Here is a 10,832-nt window from a genome sequence, read left to right on the forward strand (position 1 = left end):
TAAAAATAAACTAATATCACAATTTATTTTGTAATTGTTCATGGTAGCTACATCAGTGTTGACTGATACAATACAAGAACTCAAAAGATGGGCCAATCAATGTGTCCATGGAGGCTTTTGTTTCATTGAGTTATTTGTTTTAGATTTTTCATGCCAACGACGATCACAATTAGCAGGTGGTACAACAATTAATCATACAAATGACGACCATAAGCATGTGAATGCTAGTATACAGGTCACGAGCTACCTTCATCGGCGTTTCACTGCACTGCAAGTAATTACTATAAGCCATCAACTGTCAATCGACTCAATCCATCAGTTGGTGGATTACTTAGCTCCCCATCGTCCTTTTTACACACATATATGAAGTGACAATCTGGATCTTCCAAAACAAAATCAGCCGGAAGTAAGCCCTTCTCAGTGATAGGAACAGGTTCCAAATCTGACTTTGTTGACGAACCACAGCCTTCAGGCGTTTGGAATCCTGGTCTGGCTGTGAAACAATAGCCAAAAGGATACAAAATCTAGATAAGGCACCTCTATCAGGAATCGTGAACACTGAACTAACAAAAAATGAAAGTACATGGCTAGAAAACAGGAAGAAACCAATTCATAGAATTATCATCTCTGTTGACTGCTTATGACTATCCAAGAAAGATCCCAGGAAAAGGTGGGTACAACGTAGTTGCGATAGTCGAAAAATAGTCAGCTTGCATGTATGCTATGCGTAAGCAACAAGTATCTGATGCTTGGACAATCTGGACTGAACTTCCCAACCAATAAACCAAAAAACGGAAAACAGAAACCAAAACAAGTTGAATAATACAACCTGCACATGGAATCTAAAGATCTTAAACTCCTAAATGACAATTTCGGAGGTCATCAGCTAGCTCCCGTTTTTGCTTTGTCAATCATATTAGCTCGTAGATTGTGAATAGCTACAAATTTCTCAAGCTGGTGAAGGAAATTAGAAACTTTCTTAACTGACACCACTTTAGATGTGGGACAACAAAAATCTTGTACCATTATACTTGAATGGATGTTCACCATGTGTTAAAATTGACTCAAACTCACTAACAAAGTAAGAACATTTGGCATCGAAAAGAAATGAAAACTGCAATTTAAACCAAAAATCTCTAGCAATTATTAAACAGAATTTAATAACATGGAAGTAAAATCACTTCTGGAGAGCTAACTGAATGAGGAAAACTGCAGATATTTGAACAGCAAGAAAAATATGAACTATTATGAAAGGACAGTAAACTTACGTATAACAAACAAACGAGCTTTCCAGTTGTACACTGGCCTGCTCAAATGAGGCATTCTTACTGTAGGATCACCATAGGTTATCTGCTATATGGCATTGTAAGAACAGATAATACATTTTGAGCTTTAAACTAAAGAAAGAGCATTGAAAAATGGTGCACATTTACCAACATATAGATCCCTCCGGGTTTAAGAAGCCTACAAGCAAAATAAAAACCATATTAGTGAAGGAATATAGAACTAAAAGATATTGAATTACTATAGAATGGAGAGCGAAATTGTGAACTGGTATAAGAAATTGCAGCTGTAAATTGAGTTTTAAAGTCTAAAACCTGCTCACTTCCCCGAGCATTTGAGCAGAACTAATTGGAGCGTCGTTGCCACACTAGAAACATAAGCACAAATGAGAAATTCAGAGTGTGCCCAGTAATGAGTAGGAGGAGTAATTAGAACATAAGAACATGCATCGTACCATCAGTGAATCAAGAGTTCCTTTGACAGACCACAGGTGCAAAAAGTGATGAAAGCAAAGAAGGTTTATCAAGACAAGACAGAAAATTAGTATACAATATTGTATAGTTCTAAAATGAGTATCACAAAGAAATAGATTCTTACCTTTATCAATGACACCATCAAATGATTCATCTGGAAAGAAACTCATATCTCTGACATCCATTTGCATGTCTATAAGATTTATATAGGAACCATGCCAAGCGTCCCCAATTGTTACTAAGGAAAATTTAAATTTGTACTAGAGATTTTAATGAAGTAAATTTTCAAAAGGATACATTTCAGCTGAGGTATGTGCTCATATTTGCTTTTCATCATGTTGATAGCCACTGACGAAATGTCAATGTTCATTATGTCTTCATATCCATCCTTGACCATGTCCTCGGACATAACTGGGAAAGAGAACATTTTTCCATCATTATCTTAGTCAACAAGTACACAGAACCATATAAAGTATCTTAATCCGATGAAATTACAGATGTCAGGTGCCTTTTGCTAGACACCGCATGATTGTTGCATCAAAAATCTTTCTCCTACGGATGGCAAGGACAATGCCACATTTAGGGACCCGAATTGCAACAGGCACATTATTACTTTCAACATCAAATTTTCTAATTAGTGGGAAAGAAAACGAGACTTCTTAACTTCTTTTTTCATTCTGGGGTCTACACAGAATGCATCCACCGCGTAATTCATATATGTATCAACCAAAACAGAAGGAAAACACAAAACGGAACCTTAATTTGGGGAATTCATACTCATGGGGTCAAATTTGAGTAGCACAATGTTCAACCAAACACTGAATGGCAATAATGACAAAAACCCAGCTCAAAACTACCAAAAAATAGCTAAAATGCAACGGGAATGATCGGAACAACTGAATTTCGGGAACCAATACTCTAACAAAAGTCTCATTCAAATAATACAAGCACAAAGATCACCCAATGACCCAAATTCCCACATCAAAAAATTATCTTTTCTGTAATTTCCTCAGAGTTTCTCAGCAACCAAACAGAGCAATTAAAGCAGAGGGTCAGAAAGGAGCTATATATATACATATAGAAAACAAAAGGGAAAGAGAATAAAAAGAGAACGAGGGAAATGGGTGGGTAGAAAAAGAGTACCGGCATTGCCGCAGCCGACCATGAGAACAGGAGAGGAGGTGGGGATGAAGTGGCGGACGAAAGGGCGGAGAGAAGAGTAGCGCTGGTACCAGTCGAAGGCTCCCCCTTCTTGGACGTAGCGGGCGTCCCAGTAGAGGGCGTCGCCATAGTTGTAGGTGTTGCAGGTCGACTCGTCCCTCAACATCTCCTTTCGCTGCCCCTGCTGCTGCTCTGATATTTCGGTGGATTTGATTAGAGTTCGGTTGTTGAACAGTCGGCGAAACGAAATGAAACTACGATAGAGAGAGGAGAGAGAGAGCGCAAAAGCCCACCACTAGGGACATTATGGCCCAAATGACCACCAATTCTATCACATTTCGAGACTGGTTACAATGGTAGATTGTCAGTGATACGAGTTTTACGCATGATTTAACTGTTGCAAAGGTCTATTATGCAAGATCTAATCGTTAATTTTTTCGATCATTCGGTGGTATTTACTACAAAACTAAAAGAAAGTAGCCCTTTTATGGACTTTTAACTGATAATTATATATTAATACAATATTGAGAACTATATAATTAAAATATCGATAATATTAATTATATAAATGATGTGGCGATAAAATAACATAATGTTCTTGTTGATATTAAATGATCCAACTAACATGGTCAAGGGTAACCCAAGTTTATTCTTTTTGTGCTGCCATGTCATCACATTGTTTTGGGTCTTTGACTGACAGCATTATTGAATTTTGTTCTCCACAGGAAGAGTAGGACTATTATGTTGAGTTGTGTTGTCACTCAAGCCACCTGACTCTTGTTGAAATATAATACCTTTATTGTGGTGTCTTGTGTTAATAATAGGGATGTAATATCCATACATTCTTCTAATTTTTGATCGTCAGATCGGATGAATTGAAAAAAATCAACGGACAGAAATTAACAAATAGTGTATGAGAAGTAAAATAAAGTGTGTGGATAACACATCTCTAATAATATAACGCCGTATGTATTTTTCATTTCATGTGACATTCCATAATTAACATAAAAATACGGTGGTTTATCATTTTATTTTTCACTTCACGTGACATTGCATGATTAACATAAAAACACAGTGGTTTACCGTTCTATAAAAATCGCGTGTGATCTTTTGGCGCTGCCTAGTGCTTCGGCAGACTCTCCGACGACCTCCTCCATGAAGGTGGATGCAGCTACCACTTCTACCTCGCCGTCGACAGATACCAGTTCAAGACGGTAAATTTCTCCGCACCCATCTGCGTAACAATGGAGTTTTTTTTGACTAATTGAAGTTTAAAGTTGTGGAAATTTAATTTGGCAGGAGACGTTGATGGACCTACTGGGCGTGGCGGGTCGGCGTCCGGGGTTGCCCATGGTGGTCTGCTGCAGCTCACGTGACGAGCTTGACGCGGTCAGGTCCGCCGTCGCCAACGTCCCTTATATCTCTTTGACTTCTCTGGTAAATTTTCAATTTTTCTTCTTGCACCCACACTTATTAGCCATTCCCTCATACAGTGTTATTGTTTGATTCAGTTCTTAAAAGCTATGTGCATGAGCAGCTGATGGTGTCGAAAGTTGTCATATACGAGGCGTGTGACAACTTGTTTGGCCGCAGGTTCTTCCTACCAACCTGTACTGCTTTGTTAGTTGCATAGTAATGGGGTTTGCTCTCTCGCGATAACTTTGTACAAATATGTGCAGATGGGAAAGTAATCAACATGGTCGTTGGGGTGAGGTAGTAACTCTCAAAAGTATTGAAGAAAGAAGCAACCTGGTCATAGCTGAGATGCCCATAAATGTGAGTTTGTCGATGCTTACGTTTCCACATTTCGTTTAGCCATCCTGTTCCTTTTTGTTTCTCTCGCATAGATGGGCACTCGTTCGATATATGGTTGATTGGATTGCAGATTTCTGAGATTTTATGAAGATATATAGTCTGCTATGCTGGCAGGACATGTTAGAGAAATGATTCCTTGTACTTAGATGTGGTGGTCGAAGACTTGTGCCGTGTGATCTGGGTTTCCCTTGAGTGGTTCCAATGGTGTTGAATTTACACTGATTTGTGATTTTGGATGAGACTTGGTTTTGTATCACCTGCCGAGTGGATTATTGACCTAATAGATAGAAGGAAATACACAGTTGGCTCCTCTTTGCATTTGAAACATCGGTAGAATCAATAATATAAACGATGTATTGATAGTACCAACGAGTCTCCCGCACTGGCGCTGACATTGTGCAAGAGTTTAAAAAGGACACAATGCCAGCGCTAGTGCGGTGGTGCAAAAAGGACTAAATGTAAGCAAAAGATCAGTCGTACTTGTACCCTGGCATGCCAAAGAAAGATACTTTTTTATACATGTGAATTGTTTCGTTCACTGCCTTTCAGCGAAAGGATTGTTTCGTTTGTATAACAGTGAGAACAGAAATGAAATCAATATCCACACAAACAATCATGTAACTTAAGTAATCCACCGCACGCACTACTCTCGGATCTTTTGAATTCCAATCCAACGTGCATAATCGACCCACCTGTTGCACAATACAAAAATTATGAGAATTTGAAGAGAGGAAACACAACGAATGAATACAATGACATTCGAGGAGAACTCTGATCGTACATCAAGGAACCCAAGAACGTGTTGCCAGTTCGAACAGCAAAGCAAATTGCACTCAGTATAAGCTTGTGCTGGTGCAGCAAGGGTTCCAGAAGTCGCTGTTCAATTACTCCCGCGAGAACTTGGTACCTTTGAAAGAAATCGAAAAACATAAAATTTGGTACGTAAAGCTAAACAAATGGTAAGCAAAAAGATTTCTTGCTTCAAGGTGTCTTCTGTCCATCTAGCCTAACTCTTATTTACGCTTATGCAGGTCCTTACTTTGCTACAGAGCTTGTATGTACTGTTGGAAAAACTAAGCTACGATGAATTTCCAGAATTCTTCGAACACATTACTAACCAGAGTTCAGACACATAAACAAGAACGTGCATCTTCAATATGCGAGTTGAGGAGTTAAAGCTACTCAGCTTTTCTTTTTAAGGCATATTTATAGCATGTGTCCTTTCACAAAATTGCTGTTGAAAGAACTTTATGAACTGTTTCTTCCGTCTACCTAGAAATGCCACAAATGGTTTTTTTTTTTTTTTTTTTTTTTTGGGACAGATCCGATTCTCCGTGATTATGACAGTTACAATTTAAAGTCTTTCTCTACGCATTTGGTCTAAATTTTTTTGTTAATGGCCTACGCTAACAGTTCGTGAAGGTTAGAGTAAAAATGATAAAAAGAAAACTTCAATCTGCAAATAGCCCTTGTACCTTAGATTGCTAGAAACTGCCATATAAACTCCATAGGCTACACTGGTTGATAATATGGGAACATCCTCAGCTTCACCAGCAAAGGATTTATCGAGAGCTTTTCGTGCATTAATCAATGCATTTGTTACACCCGTACCAACCTGAAACAATTTTCATTAAAAATTGTTATCCATCGTATGACACCAAACGGCTACTAACAGTTTCAACTATATAACAAAGTGGAATAAGAGAAGAGAAATAAAATTCGAAGAAGACTTCATATGTACATTTTACAATGAAAACTATAATATGGGACCAAAACAATCTCGTAATGTACCAAAAACTACCATCTCTTTCTCTGAATGCGTATAATATTGCAGACAGAAATTGAAAAATGAAAGTAACTTTCGATAACAATAAAGCACACTAGAGCCTCAGAATGGCGAATAAATTTATAAGACTGGTTGGACCGTCGAAGAAGCTTGTGCCTTTGTAAATTATTTGAAGAAAAAGAATTTGCATCTTTACCATTCTTTGATGCTGATACAACATTAAACTCAATGGAGTTCGATACAACGTTAAACTCAGTGGAGTTCTACCAATGGCTTAATTTAAGTTTGCCACAATCGAGTCCTAATTAGATTTAAATTTAGACGAGCAAAGTTCAAACAACCAGTGGTAAAGAAAGAAAATTTTGATAGACATATACTGCATAAGTATCCGGCATGTTTAGTACAAAATGCTAGTAGAGTTAGCATACATGCCGAACAAAAGCTGATATAGTTTTTCCTGCATAGCATGATGCTAATAACTACAGGGGCTTAAAAAAGTATGAAAAGTATTTGGCGATTGCTGAAAATTCCATTGTTTTCAAACAAGATAGAACAAATATCAAGTAACTTATGGCAAGTTTTGCCCAGCCTTGAGGTTTTGTAATGTCACACCAAAAAGTTCATGATAAAATGGAAAAAGGAGAGGAGAGCCACAATGTTTTACATTGCGTTGATGTTACAGATAATTCTCAGAAAAGCTAAAGCTAAGGCATTTCAAAACATGTAAGGTGTTTCACTTACCAGAGATGCACCAGTCCCAACTGCAAATAGTTTAGCTCCATTTCTCTGAAACAATCAAAATACTATAAACTCCAATCACCATGAACGTAAAGACTGAATAATTTTAGATCACAGAACACAACATCACATACCACTATTGCACCTATTCTCTGTAAGAGTGAGTAAGATGTTCCAGACAAAGCTACCTGCAGACAGGATTGATGCCTTCCATGGTGTTATACTCATGAGAAAGTGGCAACTTGAAAAAGCCAAAAGTAATGAAACAAGCAAGAACCTGGAAAGCATTATCCGGACACCCATAGAAGAACTTAGCAATACGGCCTGCGCTGACAGCAAGAGGTGGTCGAAGCGAAACAGTAGGAGCGGGAAGCCAGACAAGCATAAAATCAGCTATGATGGCCATCACCTAAGATTTAAAAGGAAAAGAAAAAAAATCTATTTTAAGGGTCAGGCTGCAAAAAGGTGGAACAAACCAAAAACAGAAACACTACCAGAAAAAGAAGAAAGAACAAATAGCGTGAAATTGGTAACCAAAAGACTTCTGCTAGAAAGTTGAAGGATCGCCGCAGAGCTTTTGCACTATAAGCAACTCACAGCTTGACATATATTACAACTTATGACTAAAAATGGAAAACTTCCTTTGAGATAAATAAGCCTTCTGAAAGTGTAGTCAAGTAGTCAAACAATCGGATAATGTAAACGAAGAACATTTTACCAGGTCCAACTAGCAAAACCACAAATTAAATAATAAGTCATCTCTGCATGTTCGAACTCAACTTCATAAAACAAAGTTGATTATTCCATGGAAAACCCTTTAGCACAGTTATCAGGTAGAGGCCAACTAAGAAACGCGAAACCTATTGATTGAAAAAGCAGAAGGACAAGAAGAAAATAGAAAAGAAGAGTAAATATTACCAAATACATGAACATGAATCAATGATTCTGTATTTGGAAGCGCACAAATTGCACATAAGGTTGCTACCAAGAGTTCGTATTGAGCACAAAACGAACAAATATAGTTTTCTGCATCCATTCCATTTCATGATCCAAAATAAAGACCATGCTTGACCGAAAGGCAGAATGTCCTAGTTCAACTTATTTATTTCTAACTTTATATCGTATGGCATATCCTGGATTCCACCAAAGCGTTTCAGAAGATTACACTGTTGCGCTAATTTAACAAACGCCACTTATATAAACTGCTCATCTATGAAGCAGATGGAAATTACTTTGATTTGAGATGATAGCTTTTCATTATATAGCACAATGAAATCAAATCTCTTATTTATACAAGAGACATACCACATCAGCAAAAACAAAATCCAGCTCTTTGGTAAAATTTTCTCGGCGCCGCTCCAATTCTGCAGCAGTCTGAAAAATGAGTAACATGTAAAGAGCTTACATCCATACTAAGAGACACTTCAAATGGTACTTCAATTCAAAAGTCAAGGATATCCAATGGATAATAGAGACGCCAACTCTGTTGGCGGCGAATGACTTACATGGAACAGGTGCACATGGAGTCCTTGTCCAATAATCCATTGTCATGTGTAAGCTTTTCTCCACATGACAATGAATTATTGGGCAGAATGCCATGTGACGGTGAACTCGTTCTATATAAGTTGCTCTCATGTTGAGGCGTCAAATAAGAACGGTTGATGCCACAATACGGTCAAGATTTCTTCTTCTAAAAAATTTAAGAAATTTGACCGTTATATTTTTTTGGCGTCAACAAGAATAATCACATGCAAGTTTGATCAACAAATTTCTATTACGAAGACCGCTGCTACACTTAGCAAAATTGTTCATCGAATTTCATCAGGATTAGTTCCAAAAACACTCCCATAAAAAACGCTTTCAGTCATTTAAAAAATCTTCGTATCGAGCCTTAAAAATAAAAAGAAGAGAGTAAATGAAAAGCAGAGACCTTAGTGAATATTCCAACGCCGCACTCGATGCCAACTTTAGTCAAGAACAAGTCGTCCGCAAGCAACCGCTCCTTGAACCCATCAAACCCAAGCAACCATCTGAACACCGCCGACTTCTCCAGCTCAAAGAACCTCTTCACAATCAAGCCCGGCACCCGCCCGGCATTTATGGCCGCCGCTAAGTCCTTTGGCAGACTCTCCGACGACCTCCCCGCCTCCGCCATTGCCGCCAGGGCCTCCGCCTTGTTCCGATCCCGGTCCTCATCACCATCACCACTCCCATCACTGTCATCGTTATCATTACCTCCGCTTCCGCCGTCTCCGCCTCCTCCTGCGGGGGGTTCACCACCGTATGCGGCGGAGGCGAGGCGGGATCGGGTGAGGCGGGAGGCTGTGAGTCGGAGGGAGGGAGTTGCGGTGATGTTAGTGCGGGCGACGATGGTGAGAGTGAAGTTTTTTGGGGATAAAGAGAAATGGTGGGGGTTGGTTGGTGAAGGGAGAAACTGAGAGTGAAAGGTGGCGAAGTTGGAGATGGTGGTGACTGCTGCCATTGTTGGTTGTTTGCTTTACTTTCAGTATCTCCCGCTCTCTCTGTCTATCTCTCCTCTTTGAAGGAGTAGAGAGAGAATGGGAGAACCAGAAAGAAAGACTGTTCAGAAAAAAAGGGTTGGTGGGGTTTTGGCTGGGGGAGGACTGGTCTTGGTCTTCTTCCTTCTTTCTTTCTTTATTTTTTTATTTTTTTTAAACCTTCTTTCTTTCTTTATTTTTTTGGTTTTGAAGAAACGATTTGAATGGGGTTTTTTGTGGACAGAATCAATTGGGGAGTCAAATAAATTTGTGGGAAAATGAATAACTGAAAGGTCATGTCTTTGTTTCTTTCTACGGTCTGTCTTTTAGCATTGACAGTAGTTGGAGTCAGTAGCAGTAGCCGAGCAAGCATAGAATCATTGGTTGTTTTTCACTCTAACAATTTTAAAAATTTAATGTATATTTATTTGTATATTGTATTTAATATTTATAAACAGTTAAGGCAATTATAATCTCCTCCTTCTACTTTTTCGATTTTCTCCTGCCATTTTATGTCGGCATAAATTTTTGGCATATGTTGATAGGGATTGAAAAGTTCCTAGTAGATGATCGACGAAAGGACCGAATAAAGTTTTTTTATTAATATTATGATATTCTTATTTGAAAATCATGTATTCCTCACTGACTATACTATTATAAGTTTAATATATTAATATAACACTCTTTAGTTTAATATTACACTCATGAGTTAAAAATCATTCTATTGGATGAGAGTGCAAACACATTTTTAGCCATTTAGTACTATAGTGTAATAGTATTTCCTTTCATCTGTAAATAAGAGATCTTAGATTTGATTCTCGTCTTCTCACTTACACTTACAAATGAAAAGAAATATCATTAGACCATAGTACTAAATGACATTGACTCATGAGTACAATATATTAGTATCGCATTCAAATTTTTTAGCCTATTATAAAAATGTGATTCTTATATGAATTTTTAATATGCTAGTACTATACTCACTTTTTCTAACTATGGAAGGCATGTTATATTATTACGTTCCTAACACGCCCAACATCCCTAATTCACAAAATATGATTAAAAATCATGTCTCTC

General features: G+C 38.0%; 2 protein-coding genes and 1 pseudogene across 3 annotated transcripts; 1 reads left to right on the plus strand and 2 right to left on the minus strand.

Moving 5' to 3' along the window:
- LOC103957597 (EEF1A lysine methyltransferase 4) lies at positions 1–3,250 on the minus strand. Of its 2 annotated transcripts, none has more exons than XM_009369778.3 (8): positions 2,901–3,250; positions 2,055–2,168; positions 1,882–1,950; positions 1,739–1,758; positions 1,599–1,651; positions 1,434–1,464; positions 1,269–1,353; positions 1–493 (listed from the first exon to the last, which is right to left on the minus strand). In XM_009369778.3, the coding sequence occupies exons 1-8, from the start codon at positions 3,082–3,084 to the stop codon at positions 282–284; spliced, it is 768 nt and encodes a 255-aa protein (XP_009368053.2). In that variant the 5' UTR covers positions 3,085–3,250; the 3' UTR covers positions 1–281. The 2 variants fall into 2 exon arrangements, with proteins under 2 accessions (XP_009368053.2, XP_009368054.2); XM_009369779.3 differs by having other exon boundaries at positions 1,269–1,350; positions 2,901–3,248.
- A 293-nt stretch (positions 3,251–3,543) lies between these two features.
- LOC103957670 lies at positions 3,544–5,042 on the plus strand (annotated as a pseudogene).
- A 184-nt stretch (positions 5,043–5,226) lies between these two features.
- Positions 5,227–9,913, minus strand: LOC103957669 (protein RETICULATA-RELATED 4, chloroplastic). Its single transcript, XM_048586373.1, has 8 exons — positions 9,188–9,913; positions 8,563–8,631; positions 7,535–7,666; positions 7,392–7,445; positions 7,261–7,305; positions 6,209–6,348; positions 5,515–5,640; positions 5,227–5,425 (listed from the first exon to the last, which is right to left on the minus strand). Exons 1-8 carry the CDS (start codon positions 9,737–9,739, stop codon positions 5,377–5,379), a joined length of 1,167 nt encoding a protein of 388 aa, XP_048442330.1. The 5' UTR covers positions 9,740–9,913; the 3' UTR covers positions 5,227–5,376.
- Positions 9,914–10,832: the final 919 nt, after the last annotated feature.

Source organism: the organism of the source record quoted next, unplaced genomic scaffold (assembly GCF_019419815.1).
Source record: "Pyrus x bretschneideri cultivar Hongxiangsu unplaced genomic scaffold, Pyrus_bretschneideri_v1 Contig24, whole genome shotgun sequence".
Taxonomy (NCBI): Eukaryota; Viridiplantae; Streptophyta; class Magnoliopsida; order Rosales; family Rosaceae; genus Pyrus; species Pyrus x bretschneideri.

Bases quoted from the DNA above. Each gene is read 5' to 3' on its own strand.
- LOC103957669 (XM_048586373.1), bottom strand. From the start codon at position 9,739: ATGGCAGCAGTCACCACCATCTCCAACTTCGCCACCTTTCACTCTCAG. The intron at 7,446-7,534 runs GTTCTTGCTTGT...TCCTGTCTGCAG, and splicing joins GTCCGGATAATGCTTTCCAG to GTAGCTTTGTCTGGAACATC. The intron at 5,641-6,208 runs GTACAAGGGCTA...TTTCTTTCAAAG, and splicing joins GCAGTTTCTAGCAATCTAAG to GTACCAAGTTCTCGCGGGAG.
- LOC103957597 (XM_009369778.3), bottom strand. From the start codon at position 3,084: ATGTTGAGGGACGAGTCGACCTGCAACACCTACAACTATGGCGACGCC. The intron at 1,465-1,598 runs GTTTTAGACTTT...TTTTGCTTGTAG, and splicing joins ATGCTCGGGGAAGTGAGCAG to GCTTCTTAAACCCGGAGGGA. The intron at 1,354-1,433 runs GTAAATGTGCAC...AATGCCATATAG, and splicing joins CCGGAGGGATCTATATGTTG to CAGATAACCTATGGTGATCC.